The sequence below is a fragment of the Myxocyprinus asiaticus genome, chromosome 22 (assembly GCF_019703515.2).
Source record: "Myxocyprinus asiaticus isolate MX2 ecotype Aquarium Trade chromosome 22, UBuf_Myxa_2, whole genome shotgun sequence".
Classification (NCBI taxonomy): domain Eukaryota; kingdom Metazoa; phylum Chordata; class Actinopteri; order Cypriniformes; family Catostomidae; genus Myxocyprinus; species Myxocyprinus asiaticus.
The window spans coordinates 16011244-16032685 of NC_059365.1; the positions used below are offsets into that span (position 1 = coordinate 16011244).

Sequence of the window (21442 nt, forward strand, 5' to 3'; positions counted from 1 at the left end):
TATTCTTGAAGAAGTACTATTTAGCTCCTAGAATTATTTGTTTAATCAGGCTGTGGTCATTTTCAATGAAAGGGGTGCAACGGCCTGCAGCTTTCACTCAAGTTCACTCACACTGAAGTCTGAAAAGTCTTTTCTCAGAGCGATCATCAGCTCAGGATACAGATATAGAGCCATAGTTCCCCCTAGTGGCCAATGTATGACTGCATTTATCCTATGTTTAATGTTAAATTATCATACTTGCCTCTAATATAGTGTAAAAAAAAATCGTTTAATGGAACATTTTGATATTATTACTTGAAAACAAAATAGGAATCTCAAAAAAACAATTGTGATTTAATTGTTGTTTCTGTTTAATATATTTGGAGTACACATTTAGCCATTTTAGATAATTCTGTGATAGTTTTTATTGTTTGAAAACATGAGAGCTAAAGACTCCCCCATTATGTTTTAGGTTTATGAGACAGAAATACCCACTCTTGTGTTATGTGAATGAAGACAAAGACATTGATCAGTTGAAGTTGACCAGAAGATGTTAAAGAAATGATAGCTGCACCAGAATTACAAGCAGAATTTCATTACCCTCAGTGAGTGCAAAAACACACATACACACAAACATGTGAATAATGAATCCGGCTTATGACACACATGTACCCACATTCTTTCTCTTTAGAAACACAAACATTGTTGACATTGATCTGTATATGTTAACAGGGACACCGACACCCGCTTCTCATCAGACACTGATTTTGATGATCCTGATGGGAGGAATATCTTTTCTGGGAAAGGGAAGGTATGACTGGACTCTTGACATTATTGATAATCATTGTCTTTAACAACGTTTCACAAGGTTCCTTCAAATAGCCTTTGATACTGCATGATACCATCCTCCAAGCTAGTGAACTCTTTTCAGTTGAGCCACAGAATAGCTAAACTTCTTCCCCTTGTTACTTTTGCTCACTCGGACAAGCTTTACAGAATATCCTGTAGGAATGAACATAACTCATAAATTGGTAAAAATTTAAATATATATATATGAAGTGGGCTGGAATAATGCATGCTTATCTGATGTTTTTCTTTAAATTTATTTCTAAATCATTTAGTAAAGGTGGGGGGGGAGGGTGGTAGTTTAACACATTTAAACTATAATGGGGATAGTTTAAAACTATCCAAACACACTTGCATTGGAAGAGGGTGCAACAGTTGTTAAGGTTTTAAGGCAGGGCTTAGTCAAAGGTCAATTCCTGCATGCAAATGATGTGATCCAGTTCCTTACTGTCCCTCTGCTTCAGGCAAAAAAATGCAAGAAGGGCCCTGGAGAGAGGGGGAAAGGATTGGGTAAAGGAGCTGGGTGCATGAATGGTCACCACCAGGAGAACGGCATGGAAAATATAATGCTTTTTGAAGTGGTCAGGTTGGGGAAGAGTGCCATGCAGGTTAGTAAGCATATTGCCGGCTCTCACGCTGCCCTCTGTCTTGCTCTGACATTCACATCTTAAATTCCCCCATGTGGGTTTGTGACTTCTGGAGGGATTTGAGTTGTGGAAGGAGAATATGTAGCTGAACCGCTGTGAAGTCGAACAGATTTTGACCTTTGCATTATTTTATTTTCTGCTCTCTTTTGCAGTCGGTCGTTGATGACTGGATCGAGTCCTATAAACATGACAGAGATGTTGCACTCCTCGACTTGATAAATTTCTTCATTCAGTGTTCTGGATGCAAAGGTTTGAATGCAATTTTTCATTTGATTTGGTCTCAGCTTATAGACAGTAAATAAAACTGAAAAGCATTGTGACAGACATAATGCTGTAACTTTAGTTTCTTTTAATATGTAATAACCATATAATGAACGGTCAGCCAATTGTTTCCACACCGACAGGGTGATCAGGACCCTGAGTTGAAGTGGAGGGGTCATGGATCAGCCTGAAAGGATTTATTTTGCTATGATGACTGTGTGACTGTACTTTATCCTGCTTATGACACCGCTGCTTACTAAATTAATAAATAAGCAACGTACTGATTTTAGGTAAAAATCAAAGTATTTTGTTATGTAAGGAGAAAGGGACAGCAGAGCGATACAGGAGACATGAAACCAAGATTATTTGCCCCTGGCAAATAGTGGTTAAATATACAGTTTTGCAGTTATTATTCAAAAATATTTGAACACAGAATGTAGTGATTGACCAGTCAGAATAATGTATTTCAGAATGTGAAAATATCAATATTAAGTCCACTGCTAAGTTTAACTTTTTGCTCAGATCTGTTTCTTGGTGTTACCTTTTCATTCTTATAAGACAATTTGAGTCTGATCCTTGAATATTTTTGCAGGTGTTGTCACTGGTGAGATGTTCCGGAACATGCAAAACTCTGAAATAATCAGGAAGATGACAGAAGAGTTTGATGAGGTAAACCTCACTCTTGAATCCTGGGTATAACTCTCCAGTGTAGTGCTTCTCCAGCTGCCACATATTGTGTGTTATGTATTCTTTTGTGCACAATGTGTACACAAAAACTAATCAGTGATTGTGGTGTTGATGTTGCAGGACAGCGGCGATTACCCACTCACCATGGCCGGGCCGCAGTGGAAAAAGTTCAAGTCCAGTTTCTGTGAGTTTATCGGTGTGTTGGTGCGGCAGTGTCAGTACAGCATCATCTATGATGAGTACATGATGGACACTGTCATCTCACTTCTCACCGGCCTCTCTGATTCTCAAGTCCGAGCCTTCAGACACACTAGCACACTGGCAGGTCAGGACCAGAATCGTCTCGTATATAAGTTCTACTAATCTGTAATATGTTGGTAAAAATATGTACCAAGATTTTAACATCTCCATGCTTTGATTTTTTTTTTCTTTTCCCATAGCCATGAAGCTAATGACAGCCCTCGTGAATGTAGCATTGAACCTCAGCATTAACATGGACAACACCCAACGGCAATATGAAGCAGAAAGGAACAAGATGCTCGGCAAAAGGGCCAATGACAGACTAGAGCTTCTGCTTCAAAAACGCAAGGAGGTGAGTGTCCTCTGAGACCTCAAGGCTCACCTAACATTTTTACTCCAAAACAAAGCCATCAAATGTATTTCATTATAGTAATTGTCAGATTTAACCTTACATTTACTGGTATGTCTAACAATACTACAAAATACTAATACAATTTGTTTTCAAATTTTTTTTTATCTTATTTGAGTACCATTTTTTACAATTGTCTTAATATGCTGTTGTGAATGTATATATCTTGAACTACAGTGCCAGATTAACAACGAATTGGTAAATGGGCTGTTGTAATCAAGAATGCAAAGTTTAGATCAGCGGAGTCGTAATGGTAAAAAGTCATTTTTTTAAATGGACATGGCTGTTGCCAACAGCGATCTGAAATTAAATTGTCACAACATTTATTTTGAGTCACATTTGCAACCTTTTCACAGTCTGGAGCCCCAGATCTGTCATTTATTTTTACAGAGGCCGTTATTCTAGAGCAATTCTGTTTTGTTTGCCTTACTGTAAAAGCTAAAAATTAAAGGGGCAGAGTTAAATGAAACCTTCAGAGGAACTGGGGATTTGTGACACTCTTCCCTGTGGAGATTCACTTCCCTCTGATTGTGGCTGCCAGGTCACTGCAGTGTTTTCTGCTTTCTTTCCAAACACCTACGCCTCTGATGGCCAGCAGCCACAAAATACACAAGCAATCAAACACTTAGTGGTTTAAGTCTGTTCAGTTTTATCTGTTTTTCCCTCTACTTAAAAGCTGAGTAAACAAAGTCATTTTAAAAGGGTCAAACTGTTATTGTGGACTATCAGGTTAGCCACAGTGCTCTTGCTCTGTCAGCACCCGTGGGGTAGAGCTCGTCTGAATGGCCACGAGAAACAAAGCTACGTTTATCTGCCACTGTAAATTAATGGGGTTATGTAATTGGCCCTGCTGTGATGCCATGTCTGTGTTTGTGAATGAATGGGTGTTTTATTGATGTCTTGATACTATTGAATTAAGCCATGTGGACACAGGCATTACTCGAGTTGTAATGTGGTTTTCACATTAGTTCCTGTTTAGCTTAGATGGTTGGCTTTTCTTTAAACTGAGAAACATGGAATCATTCATTCACACTCAGCTGTTTTCAAAATAGTTTAGCTTGTCCAGTAACAAGCCACTTTTTCCAACATGTAGCAGTGTAGTGTGACAAAATGCTACATCGCTGGTTATTATATCACATTGCATTTTGCACGCAGCTTTACAGATGAGCTAGCTGTGGCAATAAACAAAAGGCACTTTTTTCTTTTACGTAAAGCGCTTGTAAGTCAGATTCATCCTAGTTCAAATTAACTGATTCAAAACACATTTCACAGATTCCAGTCCCTGTGTGTTATTTTAGATCTTGTTCATAATGAAATACATACATAAATACTGCTGGTGTTTTTGACTCAATTACTGAAATTCGTTTTTTGCAGTTCTATTTAGTGTACAAATTTGAGATTGTTCTTCAATTCAAACACCTCCATTGTGCAATATTCATTATAATGATTTTTTCTCTTTGCAGTTGCAAGAAAATCAGGATGAAATTGAAAACATGATGAATGCCATTTTCAAGGGTGTCTTTGTTCACCGATATCGGTATGCACACTCATGGACAGTTGATTTTCTTACAGCGCAAGCTCTTATCAATTACCACTCAAGTGAATACTCAATAATACTCTGATCCTCTGGGTGTTTGCAGATTCATCTAAGTGATTCTGTTGTTTTTCCTCAGTGATGCAATAGCAGAGATCCGGGCAATCTGCATCGAGGAGATTGGTGTGTGGATGAAAATGTATAGTGACGCATTTCTTAACGACAGCTATCTTAAGTATGTGGGTTGGACCATGCATGACAAGGTACGAATTCAGTCCTTCTATATTCCCTGATTTTTGTGTCAGATGGAGTTTGTCATGCCACATTCCTAGAGTTGGAACATATCTGTAACACACTCTCCTCTCTCTCTGTGCTCATGTCTGTTTAGCAAGGTGAGGTGCGTCTGAAGTGCCTCACAGCTCTGCAGGGTCTGTACTATAACCGCGAGCTCAATGCCAAGCTGGAGCTCTTCACCAGCCGCTTCAAGGTGAGACAGCCATCTGGAACAGCTCCTCATCCAAAATACTGCAAACTCAAAAATTAGTCATGATAAGTAGTCCTTTGTATTGAGTGGATATTTATATATATTTTATTGCTTTTTAGATGAATTGAAAGGTTTAAATGTCATAATTGTTTTGCTGATCAATGTGTTGTTTTTTAAGATTAGTTGTTTTATAGAGTTGTCTGTTTTGTCTCAGGACCGAATCGTATCTATGACGCTGGACAAGGAGTATGATGTTGCAGTGCAAGCAATAAAACTACTCACACTGGTGTTACAGTATGTGTACAACAATCTTTAAATGTCTTTTTCTGAATATCAGTATTACATGATGCTCATATGATGCTTTTGTTTGGGATTACAGTAGCAGTGATGAAGTTCTGACTGCAGAAGACTGCGAGAGTGTGTACCACCTGGTGTACTCTGCCCACCGACCCGTCGCTGTGGCAGCAGGAGAGTTCCTCTTTAAGAAGTGAGTCTCACACTTTCCCCATGCAATTGGAAAAGGATGGAAGTTTTCTGTGAATGAGGCCTGGTAACACCTAAATGTAGATTTTTGATTTATCTCTTGAAATGGAGAGTGAGATGTGGTGAGTCTAGATTGAGGCAGATAGAGTTACAGATGGAAACAGTTGAGACATATGAATTAATAGAAGTGGTAAACATTAGATTGAGGCAAATTGTAAACCCTTGTTGAATTTCTGTAAATTTCAACTTTGTTCACAGACTGTTCAGTCATCGAGACCCTGAGGATGACAGCATGCCCAAGAGACGAGGCAGACAGAGTGTCAATGCCAACCTCATCAAAACCACGGTCTTTTTTTTCCTGGAGAGTGAGGTGAGCTACAATCAGCGTTTGGAGGAAGGAAGTGGCTGTCTGACTGGCATGTAAAGCAATCAACCAAAATTTGTTTTGCTTATATATGCTGTTTAAGGTGGGTTTATCTGAAATGGATAATACCAAAATAATAGATCAGCATGAAAAAAAAAAAAATTAATGCCGTCTCCATGAATGGTTGTTGTACAAAAAACATTGAGAAAATAAAAAAATTAGTATAGGCTTATGGTTAAAATTTCTGTCTGTCCAAAATAATGAATCCAGAATGTTTTACAGACATAACTCTTAGAAAACATTGGCAAATCCAGAGATTAGATTGCTCATTGTATCAACCCAGTACCTTTTAAACACGACTTTAAGTGAAGGAAGTTGTTTAGTGCCAGTCAATCAGTTTAGAACCTGCCAAATTGAGAAAGTGCTCTCCAGTTTTGTGTGCTGTATTCATCAGATGGTCAGTGAACAGACTGTGTTGGTATGTGGGCGTAGGGATGGCAAAGAAGTCAAAATGCTCATACTTACAAATTTTAGAAAGTTTTATTTGTCAGCACAATTGTGAATTCATAATTTGTCAGCATACTGAATTGAGTACTGTGTATGAGATGTGATATAGTATGTTTGTATTTTTTGGTCTTAAGCTTCACGAGCATGCCGCCTACCTTGTGGACAGCATGTGGGACTGTGCAGCAGAGATACTGAAGGACTGGGAGTGTATGATAAGCCTACTGTTGGATGAACCACTGCCTGGAGAAGAAGGTATGACATAGGGACACACCACTAAAACATCAGAATGAATTATGTTCTGTACGTATTTGGTATAAAGCTACAAAATATGTCTTCATATTTTCCTCATAAAAACAGACATACAGGAAGTGGTCAGTTTGTTTTACTTAAGAGCGAGGGATTAATTACCTGTGTGTGCTTTTTCCAGCTCTAACGGACAGGCAGGAGACGGCTCTGATTGAGATCATGCTGTGCACCATCCGTCAGGCTGCAGAGTGCCATCCTCCTGTGGGCAGAGGCACAGGCAAAAGGGTAAGACCTGATGCCACACACACTCATATACACAAGCCCTTGATGACAAATTCCTGCTTTCACACATTACCAGTTACATACCCAATTCTCACTTGATCTCATTTCAGGTTCTGACGGCAAAGGAGAAGAAGACTCAGCTTGATGATCGAACGAGGATGACGGAGCTCTTCGCTATAGCACTGCCACCTTTACTTGCAAAGGTTAAAGACTTATGCAGCTTTCTAAGAGTTGAACAGTGTTTTAAAAAAGACCATGGATATTAAAGACATGTAATGACATTCACAACACCTGTAACCTTTAATGTGATTTTTTTTTTCTTTCTTTATATATATATATATATATATATATATATATACAGTACTCTGTTGATGCAGAGAAAGTGACTAACCTGTTGCAGCTGCCCCAGTTCTTTGATCTGGAGATCTATACCACAGGACGTTTGGAAAAGGTCTGAACCGCACATAATTTAAAGAGAATAAATGCATTGTATGGTTCGTTGAATGAGCACTGATTATTCACAAAAGGCTGACTGTATAGCATATGATTGAAAGCCAGTTGTTTTCCCTTGCAGCACCTGGATTCATTGTTAAGACAAATCAGAGATATTGTGGAGAAGCTCACGGACACAGATGTGCTAGAGGCTTGCTCCAAAACCTACCACTCCCTGTGCAATGAGGAGTTCACCATCTTTAACCGGGTGGATATCGCCCGCAGCCAGCTCTTGGATGAGTTAGTGGACAAGTTCAACAAGCTTCTAGAGGACTTCCTGCAGGAGGTGAGAACAGCGGGAGTGGCTCATGTTGGAGCTCCATGATAGACAAACAGAGCTGGTGGAGTTATTTGATGTTGCTTTGTGTTTGCATTAGAACAGAAGTTTGGAGAGAGTATTTGTTCTCTTCTTTGTACTCTGTCATATTGTATTATTTATTTATTTTTTTGGAGTTCTCTGTAGGGATGATTTGGGATTGTCGACTAGTCAGCCATCAACCGACCAGTAAAACAGACTAAATCATAAATAAATATCAAGACATATACAGACTTGAATTCACCCGCTGTGGGTGACGTTCACATTATTATGCATAATCAGTAGGGATGTTTTTGTGAGGACTATATTACAGTAGTTTTGTGCAATAAAGGTTATATATAGTCTGGAGTGGTGGTGGTGTAGTGGACTAAAGCACTGAACTGGTAAGTGGAAGGTTGTTGGTTCAATCCCCACAGCCACCACAATTGTGTCCTTGAGCAAGGCACTTAACTCCAGGTTGCTCCAGGGGGATTGTCCCTGTAATCAGGGCACTGTAAGTCGCTTTGGATAAAAGCGTCAGCTAAATGCATAAATGTAAATGTAGTCTATCTTGTTGAATATTTGCCAGTTACCCTATATAAAGGCTGCGTATACTTTCCATCTACATTATTTTTTTTATTTGTTGGTATATGCACATAATATGCAAACAGATGCCAGTTCCATTGCATCTTGCTTTTTCCAGCCCATGAGCGGTACGTCTTTAAAATGGTGTGCCAGGTTAAAATAGTTAAACCACCTGAACCCCTGACCTTATTGTACAGGAAGACAGACTAATCGTCGTTCAAACGAACCACTGACTAGTCAATTTTAACTGTAGTTTTGCACATCCCTAGTTCTCTGTATACTGATACTCAATCCAAACAAGTTTCCCTGATAACTGCTTCTGCAGTGAATCATAAGCTCAAAACTTTGCCATCATATCATATGCAACCTTTATTTTCACAGGGTGAAGACCCAGATGAAGATGATGCTTATCAAGTTCTGTCCACACTGAAGAGGATCACTGCTTTCCACAAGTAAGGATTCCCTGTCTAGCCTCCCTGAGCATCATACCGTTTTTCTTTAACAGATTAATACTTTGTGCAAAAGCAAATGTCATTTATTTACATTCCTATCCCGTCTCCCCCTTTTTTTTTTTTTGCTGTAGTGCTCATGACCTCTCCAGATGGGACCTCTTCACCAGCAACTACAAGTTACTGAACACTGGCATTGAAAATGGCAACATGCCTGAGCAGGTATTCATTATATGTATGAAGAATTATTAAAGGTGAAGTGTGTACTTCTAATTAAACTAGTGGCACCAATCGGAATTGCAACCTATTTTCGGCCCAACTGGGCTGGACATACCAACATTGGCTCAACAAATGGTGTGAGTTTGAGGCAAAACTACCTGTTTGTCAAACAATGGCAGATAATTGGGAGTGTTTAAAACTAAAACCAGTCATTATGTTGGCCTGACAGAGACATTCTGTTCCCAAACCTAGTGAGCTGCCTCCGGAGGCAGCACTTTAAGACATGAATGGCATGCTTCTGACACTATCTTAATTATGCTGCCTCCTGAGATATCTCATTTTGGCCAAATTCTGAGGTGTCGACGTATGTATCTTTTTTTTTAATTTTACCCACAATGTGTGTGTGCTATGCATATTTATGCTCAGAGTATTGCATCGTTACTCTGGCATCACCTGTACTGAAATCAGTTGCAAGTCATGTCTGATGTGTGGAGTTGCTGCTTATTTAGAGCATTCCAAAATTGGCCTATTATGAGGCTTCATTTCAGTTAGAATGCTGCCATAGAAGACTATCTAGGCAGGAAAAATGAGACAGCCCTCTAAAGGCCCAAGTATTCTTGGTTTTTGCACGTTATGGATCGTCTTGCGCCTGGTTGACCATGTTGCCTTTTAGTATACTCTTCTGACTACGAGCGAATACGAACGTGTTTGACGCATGCCCACTACAACTTCTTTGATACTCTTTTAATGCAATCAATAGCAGGCACATGTGTGCACAGCCGAGGACCACGTGCACAGGTCAAGAAAATCTAGGCGCGCGGCTGTGCCGATGACGCAATTTGCGTCACACATACTGTGCGCGGAGCGATCCACAACGCGGACACCCAAAGTAAACTTCGGCCTTATGTTTTGGAACAGACCCATTGTTTAGGTTTTTTTCAAAATCCCTAAACAGATATCAAAAGTTTTGACTGTAACTCCTCCTAGAGCTTTAAAGATGCATCCACCAAACTTGGCACAGTCCTTCATGTTGTTCTGACTCTGGTTGCTTACTGATCAGATTTACGATGTTGGTACAGCGGCCGATCAAAAATCCCCAAAATCCCATTGACTTCAACGTAATGTTCAAAGGGGCCAAGATTATTCAAACTCCAACTGTCAAAAAATTCAAATGTAAACAAGGCTTTTAATCTGCTTTAACTCTCTCTCTATTGCCTTTATTTCAGTATGTATCCACATTTTTCCTACGACCCGTGATGCTTAGCTCGAAATGTTGGCGTTACTTCCGTTATCAAGTAAATACAGTTGTTGTTGCAGTGTACATCCATTCATTCTTTCGTTGCGGTGTTGGGATTTCGAGGAGAGGGTGTCTGATTTCATGATGACATACATCAATCCCTATATCAGTGTGTTACTGAACAACAATAAACTGCAAACAAAACCGGCGCGTTGTATCTCCCAGATGCAGTTGAAATTTAATTTAAGCACAAATGTAACATTGAGGAAAATTATCTGTTGTTTTAGTGAAGTACCTCTGTTAGTTCAACTTCAGATTTGTGTGCTTGTCATTTTGTCACCCTACATGTTGATATCAGACAGACACACTGTGGAAGAGCCGCAAAGTTCTCGTGCTTAAGTATGTAATAGCTTTCTCAAGTTGGCCGATTGGACGGTTACTCCTTTTAAATCCGCATGTTGTTCAGCACAGCGGTTGATTATGAGGTGGCGCTTTGCTTCCGTACAGGACGCATCATTCAGGACGGTGTTTACACCTCAAATGCCATGTGGTCACATTCGTTTTTGACTACCTCTGTATGTGCTTTTTTGTGATCCAATAACTAAATGTTTTGCACCCCGTTTACAACTATATTTAGCACTGACCATTTGCAACCAGATCATCCATCTTAATACCAGTTTTAAACAGGGTCTAAAATAACTTGGTGTCAGAGCTAGCGAAATCTGTAGAATGACTTTCAGCAGAAGTTGCACCCATATCCATTTCCCCTGTGACAAACCTTACCTATCTAGTTGTTTTTACAATTCTGTGTGGTGGTGCAGAAATTTGCTTGTGCATCATGAATCTAGGGTAATTTTCTGTCTCTCTGGACTCTTTTAGATTGTCATTCATGCTCTGCAGTGCACACATTATGTCATTCTTTGGCACTTAGCCAAGGTCTCAGAGGGCATGTTTAAAAAGGTAAAGTATTTTTATTTATTTTTTTTGTTAACCTGTTGCTATGATTTATATGCATTTGTTTCTTCCTCTTTATTTCTTAATTTACTGTAGTTTGTCAGATGTTAACGATATATTTGGTCTCTGTAGGAGGACATGGTGACTCTGAGGAAGCAAATGAGGGCATTTTGTCTGATGTGCCAGCGTTACCTAACCAGCGTCAACACCGCTGTCAAAGAGCAGGTTCATATCATAGATCACAACCAGTCATTATGGCCAACCTCACACCATCCTTCATGCTTAAACCAGGCTGTACATAACTGTGTTCTCCCTCAGGCCTTCACCATCCTCTGTGACCTGCTGTTGATCTTCAGCCATCAGATTATCGCAGGGGGAGGGAAGCTCTGGAGCCCCTAGTATACAATTCTGAGGAATCCCTGCAGTCTGACCTTCTTAATTTTATCCTGGACCATGTCTTCATTGACCAGGATGAAGATAGCAGCAGCACAGGTCTATGGCTGCTTCAGACATAATCACTTTTAGCTGGAGTTAACAGGCTTTGTTGAGTGGTTTTAGCGCCCTTGGCTGTTTAATGATGAAAGGTTACAGTAAGACTGTTATGGCTTTAGAAGACATTAGAGCCTCCAGCGGCTCTTAATACCGCTGTGCACTGAGCTTTAATTGAGATAAATTGACGGGTTTTAAAAGGAGAGTTGTTTGGACCGATATCAATTTAGTGCTCCTTCATGTGCCATAAACTAACAATGTTCCCAAATGACCACAAGAAGGCAGAAAGTGTCCTTGTAGAACAAGCTGCTTGCAGCCATATTCCAGAGAAAGTATAATGGAATGATACGGACTAGTTGTAGAAAAATACGAATTGGGGAAATTGCTAAGCTCAATATTTCAGCTGTAGAAATGGAAGCCTTGCCTATTTAAAAGGCAATTGGGTCTTTTAACTGAGAGGCACCATCTTTTATTTACCACAGAATGCATGCTTATTAGTTAGACTAAAAAATCTGAAAACTTTTTTTGTATTTTATTTAAAGAAGCAAAATATGATTTTATTGCTGAATTTGATATACACTGCCTGGCCCAAAAAAAAAAGTTGCATTTGGCACACATTCATTGTGGCATTGTTTCGACAACCTTATTCTACGTCACAACATATATTTCCATCCAGAGTTGCATACATTTTTGGGCTAGATGTATTGATGATGGGAGAGACGAACCACTCCGTAAAGTCTTCTCCAACACATCCCAAAGACTTTGAATTGGGTTACGGTCAGGACTCTGTGGTGGCCAATTCATGTGTGAAAATGATTCCTCATGCTCTCTGAACCACTCTTTCACAATTTGAGCCTGATGAATCTTGGCATTGTCGTCCTGGAATATGTCTGTGCCATCAGGGAAGAAAAAATACATTGATGGGATAACCTGGTTATTCAGTACATTCAGGTTGTCAGCTGACTTCATTTTATTGCCGCATAATGTTGCTGAGCCTAGACCTAACCAATTGAAACTACCCCAGATCATAACACTGCCTCCAGAGGCTTGTACAGTGGGCACTATGCATGACGGGTGCATTGCTTCATGCGCTTCTCTTCTTACCCTGACGCGCCCATCGCTTTGGAATAGGGTATATCTGGACTCATCAGACCACATGACCTTTTTCCATTGCTACGCAGTCCACTCTTTATGCTCCCTAGCTAATTGTAGTCATTTTTTCCGATTAGCCTCACTAACAATTGTCTTTTTTGTGGTCATACAGCTGTTTAGTCTCAATCCTGTAGGTTTTCGTCACATTGCACATGTGGAAATGCTCTTACTTTCACTATTAAACATAGCTGTGAGTTCTACTGTCAATTTTTTACAATGTGACTTCAAGTGTTTTAGTGATCTCCTATCAAGATCATTCAAGATTTTTTCCCGACCACATTTCTTCCACAAAGCTGATGGTTCACCACTATCCTTCTAGGTTTTAATAATGCGTTGGACAGTTCTTAACCCAATTCCAGTGATTTCAGCAATCTCTTTAGTTGTTTTCTTTGCTTGTTGCAGGCCAATAATTTGCCCCTTTTGAAACCTTCTTTTCCACGAGATATGTCTTCTGACATGGTTGTTTAAGAAATGAGAAGCTACACACTGCATCAATTAGGGTTAAAAGACTTGTTGCCAGCTGAAACATATTAATCACTGCAATAATGATCCAATCATAGGCTCTTAAGTATCTAATTATTTAAATCCAAACGGCAACTTTTTTTTTTGGCCAGGCAGTGTATATTGTTGGCTTGTGATCTTGACTTGCACTTTTGAGATTTCAGTCTATCTCCATTCAGGTATATAGCTGTACTTAAATGTCTATAGCCTGCATAGAAAATTGCTGCCTTGGGACGTTGCTGTGATGGCTGCAAAGTGAACTGACTTTATGCAACAATATGGACATTCTTCACCAGTATTTCCACTTCTGTTTTCTTTTTGTTTTATATTTGAGCAGATGGGCAGCAGGATGATGAAGCAGGAAAAATTGAAGCTTTGCACAAGAGGCGAAACCTGCTGGCAGCATATTGCAAACTCATTATCTACAATGTAGTTGAGATGAACACTGGTGCAGATATATTTAAGCAATATATGAGGGTGAGTTTTTTCATTCTTGAACTCTTTTTAGGGTTTTCAATTGATTAACATCCACAGCTCAGCTGAAAAGATATTTCTGTTGTTTTCTTCATCCAGTATTACAATGACTATGGTGACATCATCAAGGAAACTATGAGCAAGACGAGACAGATCGACAAAATCCAGTGTGCAAAGACACTCATTTTGAGCTTACAACAGGTCAGTGGCTATGATGTTTTGAATCTGCTTCCACCAGTGTTTGGGAAGCTACTTGCAAAGCTATAAGCTACTTATATTTAAAGTAATTTGATACTGAAAACGGATATTTATTTTGGAAACCTTTAGTTACTCTCCAACACTGGTTTCTAGGATTAAAATCCTTTCACAATTTTCCTTTTTCTGGTTTTTGCTCAAGCAGGTTGTTCATGTGTCTTTTTCCCACTGCTGTCCATAGCTATTCAATGAGATGCTGTCAGATCTGGGTCCCAGCTTTGACCGCTCATCCTCGGCCTTCTGTGGCATTAAAGAGCTCGCTCGCCGTTTCTCTCTGACCTTTGGCCTGGATCAGCTCAAGACCAGAGAAGCTATCGCCATGTTACACAAGTAAGCTTCTTCTATACACTTTTCTCTTGGGGGAAGAACTGATTGTCTATGAAGTTATGTTGTGTGTTCACCCCCCTTGTTGCTCTTTGTCTAAAGGGATGGTATTGAGTTTTCCTTCAAAGAACCGAATCCACAGGGTGAGGGACATCCGCCCCTGAACCTGGCATTTCTGGACATCCTCAGCGAGTTCTCATCCAAACTCATGCGTCAAGACAAGCGTACTGTGTAAGGAAACATTTCAGAGTGCTGCTGTTATGTTTCTAATTACACGAGTTACATAAAGACACCTTGTGCCTTGTTAATTGTGCAACATAGTATTTTATTATGTAATATGCATGGTGCATACAGTCATGCTTTCACTGTAATGGATAACCTGGAAATATCAGGGAATTTTCAAATGATGTTTCCCAGGCTTGGGTCATGGAAATTTCTGTTGTGAATGTAACTTTTTCTTGTCATGTTCTTTTCTAAAATATTTAATCAGTTAGATATTGCTCTTTTGTAGAGGAAAAACTTGCGAACCATAGTGCTGTTGGATCTAATATTTGTTCTCTCTGCCCCTTCCGTATGTAAAGGCACATGTATTTGGAGCGCTTCATGACGTTTCAGATGGCCCTGCAGAGAGAGGACTGCTGGCTGCCGCTCATCTCATATAGGAACTCACTGCAGGCAGGGGGTGACGATGACACCATGTCTGTGGTCAGTGGCATAAGCAGCCGGGGCTCCTCCATCAGGAGCAAGAAGGCAAAGCCTGCTACTGGCAAGAGGAAATTACCTGAGGGTAAAACAGTTTGAGTTCAAGAAGTTATAGACAAAATTTTCATCTGTGATTATTTTTTAAATCTGTATTTTAAACAACATTTACATGACTATATGATATTTAACATCTTGTATTGCTGCTGCTGATTATAATGTTTTTTGTTTTTTTTTACTATATATTGCTTTGGCGAATCGCAACACAACCACTGGTCGATCTCGATAACAGGTCATAAGAGAAAGTGATTTAAACTACACAAATAACGATAATCTTTAAGATCACGTTTGATTTCCTTATATCGGCTTCCCTGCGCACGGATTTCAGAAACGCAGGATGGCAGGGAAAGGCTCATTCATATTTAGAAGGAAAACGATACCTGATTGTATAGGGTTAGGTTTATGGGTAGAGTTAGGGTTGGGTTATATTTTATTGACCAATCAGGTATCACTTTTCTCATCAATATAAAGGACCCATCCCCCTGCCATTCTTCGTTTTTGAAATTCTCCCCCCGCGCACTGTCTGACTGACAGAAGCCTGCTTTCTCGCTCTCTCCTTCTCTCTCTGTATGTGTGTGTGCGCACGTGTGTGTGGGGGTATAGCAGTATATATGTGACGGTACACTGTACAATGCCTGTCTTGGGGCGAGGTAGTAATTAAAATATGATCAGTTATGTCTAAAGTAAACGTACAAGCCTGATAGACCTGCCCATCTATAACGTTAATATCAATCAAACAACAATAACAAGAAATCAAGACTGTTTATTGCTCTTGGCTGGGAAACTTTAGTAGCTTTACAAATATTAATGTATTATAATCATGCAGTGAAAACCTGTGATCTGTTATGTTTTATGATAAATTAGAATGTAGAATTTTTTTTTTAATTATTCCTGAACGTATACTTGAATACATATTGATACTGCTGTTAGAAAACATAAGCACTGTTTTCTTAATTTGTTTCTTAGTTCTTATTTTATTACTGTTGTTTACTTGTCCTGAATAATTGCTTCAGAACTTAAAACAATGTTTACCTAATGAACAAAATAGTTAGTATTAGTTTTGGTCAAGAATTGTCAAATTTCACTGGTACACAGGTACCGACTACTGAAATTTTGGTATTGTGACAACACTGCCTACAATACATGGTAGATCTTATTGTAGTGGCATAATGAAAAAGTAGATCTCATGCCATAGAAGTGTGAGCACCCCTAAGCATGGGTGATTGTTTAAAATGGCCCTTCACAGCCATGCACTCATCATATTATTCTCTATGCTGTAGTAGTTGTTGGTGTAAATTGCCTGTGTTGCCGCACAAAGTAGCAGATATTGCATGTTATTTAACATTGCCTGAGTTTGAGCAATATTATTTGGCTTAAATCCAAATATCATAAAATGACCTGAAAAGTTGTGCGAGCAATACCCTACTGTTCATCACCAAGCAAATGATAAACTCTTAAGCAATACCAAGTTATATTTTGCCAATGGAATTAGGCCCCTGATTGGTCAATAATATGTGTAGTAGACTACAGGAGACTTTTTAACCTTGTGGGTTTATTTTGGATGTTTTGCTGATTCTCCTACTCTCTTTGCACAGAGGAGAGCAGTAGCAGCAGTGAGGTATGGATGAGCCGTGAGCAGAGTATGCAGACGCCCGTTATGATGCCTTCACCCCACCTTACCTCCACCGTCATGAGAGAGCCCAAACGCTTGCGTCCTGAGGATAGCTATATGGGGGTGTACACAATGACCCCTGAGCAGCAACAACAGCACACACACCCTCAGACTCCGCAGCCACAACACCACCACACACCAATGGACTACAAGTAAGCACATGAATGCTCAAAGCAAACCAAATTTCTCATGTACTATTAACATTTACTTGGTCAGTTTGAGGTGCTATCATAGAAACCATACAGATAATTTCTGTCACATATCAGAACTGTACTGATATTTTATCATAATGAAATGTTGTTGTGGGTTAGTTAGCTTATAGTTTGGAAATGATTGAAGGATAAAATTGAGGTCTGTTGTTATTGTGTTGTACAGCACGCAAGTCACCTGGATGCTAGCACAGAGACAGCAGCAAGAGGAGGTGGCCAGACAGCAGCAGGAGAGAGCTATGAACTATGCCAAATTAAGGAGCAATCTTCAGCATGCCATGTAAGAGAAATCCCACTCGAAATATCATTGTATCCGATCTCAGAGGCCTGTCTCACAAAGACGGTTTCAGTGCAAGTTTGAGTTTGGTTTGAGCAACCTCTGGATTTTCGGTCTCAAGAAGACAGTCAGTTTTTGCCAATGTGTTCATCGCCATAGCAACTTGTGCTACATGGCTAACCTGCTCCAGAGCAGGTTTTATTCTGGGTAACAGATCTCAACAGATGCTGAACCAATCAGCTGTAAGTAAAGTTTAATCTCTGATGCAATAAAGTCACTCCACCTGTATCTCTCGCTCCACATAGAAATATATATTTAATGGATTAAGTTTTATATTTTAAGATTAAAAATTAATTTTGCATATTTAATTTTAGGCCTATACACTGATCAGCCACAACATAAAAACCACCTACCTAATATCGTGTAGGTCCCCCTCGTGCTGCCAAAACAGATCTGACTCGTCGAGGCTTGGACTCCACAAGACCTCTGAAGGTGTCCTGTGGTATCTGGCACCAAGACATTAGCATCAGATACTTTAAGTCCTGTAAGATGCGAGGTGGGGCCTCCATGAATCGGACTTGTGGTCCAGCACATCCCATTGATGCTCAATCGGATTGAGATCTGGGGAATTTGGAGGCCAAATTAACACCTTGAACTCTTTGTCATGTTCCTCAAACCATTCCTGAACAATTTTTGCAGTGTGGCAGGGCACATCATCCTGCTGAAAGAGGCCACTGCCATCACCGAATACCGTTGCCATAAAGGGGTGTACGTGGTCTGCAACAATCTTTAGGTAGGTGGTAAGTGTCAAAGTAAAATCCACAAGAATGCCAGGACCCAAGGTTTCCCAGCAGAACATTGCCCAGAGCGTCATACTGCCTCTGCTGGCCTGCCTTCCCATGGTGCATCCTGCTGCCATCTTTTCACCAGGTAAACGACGCACACGCACCCGGCTGTCCACATGATCTAAAAAAAACATGATTCATCAGACCAGGCCACCTTCTTCCATTGCTCCATGGTCCAATTCTGATGCTCACATGTCCATTGGAAGCGCTTTCGGTGGTGGACAGGGGTCAGCATGGGCACTCTGGTCTGCGGCTACGCAGCAGGCTGCAATGTACTGTGTGTTCTGACACCTTTCTATCATGGCCAGCATTACGTTTTTTCAGTTGTCTTTCCTTGGACCTCATTTGGTAGGTACTATCCACTGCATACCGGGGACACCCCACAAGACCTGCTGTTTTGGAGATGCTCTGACCCAGTCATCTAGCATCACAATTTGGTCCTTGTCAAAGTCATTCAGATCCTTACACTTGCCCATTTTTCCTGCTTCCAACACATGAAATTCAAGAACTGACTGTTCACTTGCTGCCTAATACAGGCGCATCTCAATAAATTAGAATGTCCTGGAAAAGTTCATTTATTTCAGTAATTCAGCTCAAATTGTGAAACTCGTGTATTAAATAAATTCAATGCACACAGACTGAAGTAGTTTAAGTCTTTGGTTCTTTTAATTGTGATGATTTTGGCTCACATTTAACAAAAACCCACCAATTCACTATCTCAAAAAATTAGAATATGGTGACATGCCAATCAGCTAATCAACTCAAAACACCTGCAAAGGTTTCCTGAGCCTTCAAAATGGTCTCTCAGTTTGGTTCACTAGGCTGCACAATCATGGGGAAGACTGCTGATCTGACAGTTGTCCAGAAGACAATCATTGACACCCTTCACAAGGAGGGTAAGCCACAAACATTCACTGCCAAAGAAGCTGGCTGTTCACAAAGTGCTGTATCCAAGCATGTAAACAGAAAGTTGAGTGGAAGGAAAAAGTGTGGAAGAAAAAGATGCACAACCAACCGAGAGAACCGCAGCCTTATGAGGATTGTCAAGCAAAATCGATTCAAGAATTTGGGTGAACTTCACAAGGAATGGACTGAGGCTGGTGTCAAGGCATCAACCACACACAGACATGTCAAGGAATTTGGCTACAGTTGTCATATTCCTCTTGTTAAGCCACTCCTGAACCACAGACAACATTAGAGGTGTCTTACCTGGGCTAAGGAGAAGAAAAACTGGACTGTTGCCCAGTGTTCCAAAGTCCTCTTTTCAGATGAGAGCAAGTTTTGTATTTCATTTGGAAACCAAGGTCCTAGAGTCTGGAGGAAGGGTGGAGAAGCTCATAGCCCAAGTTGCTTGAAGTCCAGTGTTAAATTTCCACAGTCTGTGATGATTTGGGGTGCAATGTCATCTGCTGGTGTTGGTCCATTGTGTTTTTTGAAAACCAAAGTCACTGCACCTGTTTACCAAGAAATTTTGGAGCACTTCATGCTTCCTTCTGCTGACCAGCTTTTTAAAGATGCTGATTTCATTTTCCAGCAGGGTTTGGCACCTGCCCACACTGCCAAAAGCACCAAAAGTTGGTTAAATGACCATGGTGTTGGTGTGCTTGACTGGCCAGCAAACTCACCAGACCTGAACCCCATAGAGAATCTATGGGGTATTGTCAAGAGGAAAATGAGAAACAAGAGACCAAAAAATTCAGATGAGCTGAAGGCCACTGTCAAAGAAACCTGGGCTTCCATACCACCTCAGCAGTGCCACAAACTGATCACCTCCATGCCACGCTGAATTGAGGCAGTAATTAAAGCAAAAGGAGCCCCTACCAAGTATTGAGTACATATACAGTAAATGAACATACTTTCCAGAAGGCCAACAATTCCCTAAAAATGTTTTTTTTATTGGTCTTATGATGTATTCTAATTTTTTGAGATAGTGAATTGGTGGGTTTTTGTTAAATGTGAGCAAAATCATCACAATTAAAAGAACCAAAGACTTAAACTACTTCAGTCTGTGTGCATTGAATTTATTTAATACACAAGTTTCACAATTTGAGTTGAATTACTGAAATAAATGAACTTTTCCACGACATTCTAATTTATTGAGATGCACCTGTATATCCCACCCCTTGACAGGTGCCATTGTAAGGAGATAATCGATGTTATTCACTTCACCTGTCAGTGGTTTTAATGTTGTGGCTGATCAGTGTAAGTATTAGGCCTACATATTAAGATATTGTGTATTTGAGTGATTAGATCTTTTGGACAGCATATGAGTTTCTTTGTATTTCTTTACATACTAACTGTACCTGTATGCTTTGTGTGATGCTGAGAACCTCTGGTTAAACTCTGGTTAAAATTATTTTGTAGGCTATCACACAAAGTGACATGTCTTGCACTGCATTAAATTAAATGAGGCTTTTAATTTAAATGAATATAAAAGTTTTTAAAATAATTAAGCCCATGTGTTCTTATTGTAAACCTAAATAAATGTAATTACACATTATATTCCGCTACATTTTCCAGAAGTCACCTAAAACTTCAGCTGTAGAACTGGTTTCTTCTTCTTGTGTAAATGTTTAGTCTTCAATTATTCATAATCTCTTGATCTTCAGAAGGAAATCATGCTGACTTTGTCACAAGAAGTAATTCTCTCCAAGCTTTACCAGTTTGTAGTGAAGGTTTGTAGCGAGCGTCTTGAGATCAGTGAACCGGTTTAGCTCTATCTGGTTTTGTCAACCTTAAACTTACACTGAAACTCTTGAGTTTGGTCAGCTAGCTTCATGAAACAGGCCTCTGGGCTTAATATTTGTAATTATATACATACATATATATGCATAAAGCATTGTGTGATTGTTTAAAAAATATTCCTTCCTAATCTCCCCATATTCGTAGCCGTCAAGGAACAGGTCTAATGGAGGATGATGAGGAACCTATTGTGGAAGATGTGATGATGTCATCAGAAGGCCGGATTGAGGATCTCAATGAAGGCATGGACTTTGACACCATGGATATTGATCTGGTAATAAGCTTAAGCTAATTTATCTTTCACTAAAAAAATATAAATTGATTGTTGTCTGCTGTCAGTAGGCAACATATTTTGGTTTTTGGGGCTTTGCCTCAGTCTAATTGAAAATGCCAATTGTGCCATATTTATTTGGGCATGAACCAGATCTACTACTGTTTTCTGTTTTCAGTCTCTTCAGAAAAACCTTTAAATTAGCTGTTTTTAATTGATTAAATTCACCTTATTGCAAATCTCATCTTTGTCTGCATTTTTGCATCTTGTAG

The 21442-nt window shown here is 39.8% G+C and overlaps 1 protein-coding gene across 1 annotated transcript in view; it reads left to right on the forward strand.

The window, feature by feature from the left end:
* The window catches only part of LOC127413460 (cohesin subunit SA-2-like), a 39282-nt gene that overhangs the window by 16209 nt on the left and 1631 nt on the right, over positions 1–21442 (forward strand). The window contains 32 exon segments of the mRNA XM_051650632.1: positions 452–584; positions 712–790; positions 1290–1433; positions 1625–1721; positions 2326–2402; positions 2541–2745; positions 2861–3012; positions 4533–4606; positions 4743–4866; positions 4992–5090; positions 5302–5381; positions 5467–5574; positions 5829–5940; positions 6576–6693; positions 6869–6972; positions 7080–7172; positions 7331–7420; positions 7544–7747; positions 8723–8793; positions 8925–9012; positions 11126–11206; positions 11333–11425; positions 11519–11576; positions 11579–11692; positions 13680–13819; positions 13916–14017; positions 14253–14401; positions 14498–14626; positions 14977–15182; positions 16750–16978; positions 17202–17315; positions 21047–21173. Of these exon segments, the coding sequence (XP_051506592.1) occupies positions 541–584; positions 712–790; positions 1290–1433; positions 1625–1721; positions 2326–2402; positions 2541–2745; positions 2861–3012; positions 4533–4606; positions 4743–4866; positions 4992–5090; positions 5302–5381; positions 5467–5574; positions 5829–5940; positions 6576–6693; positions 6869–6972; positions 7080–7172; positions 7331–7420; positions 7544–7747; positions 8723–8793; positions 8925–9012; positions 11126–11206; positions 11333–11425; positions 11519–11576; positions 11579–11692; positions 13680–13819; positions 13916–14017; positions 14253–14401; positions 14498–14626; positions 14977–15182; positions 16750–16978; positions 17202–17315; positions 21047–21173 (3705 nt within the window). The 5' untranslated portion in view covers positions 452–540.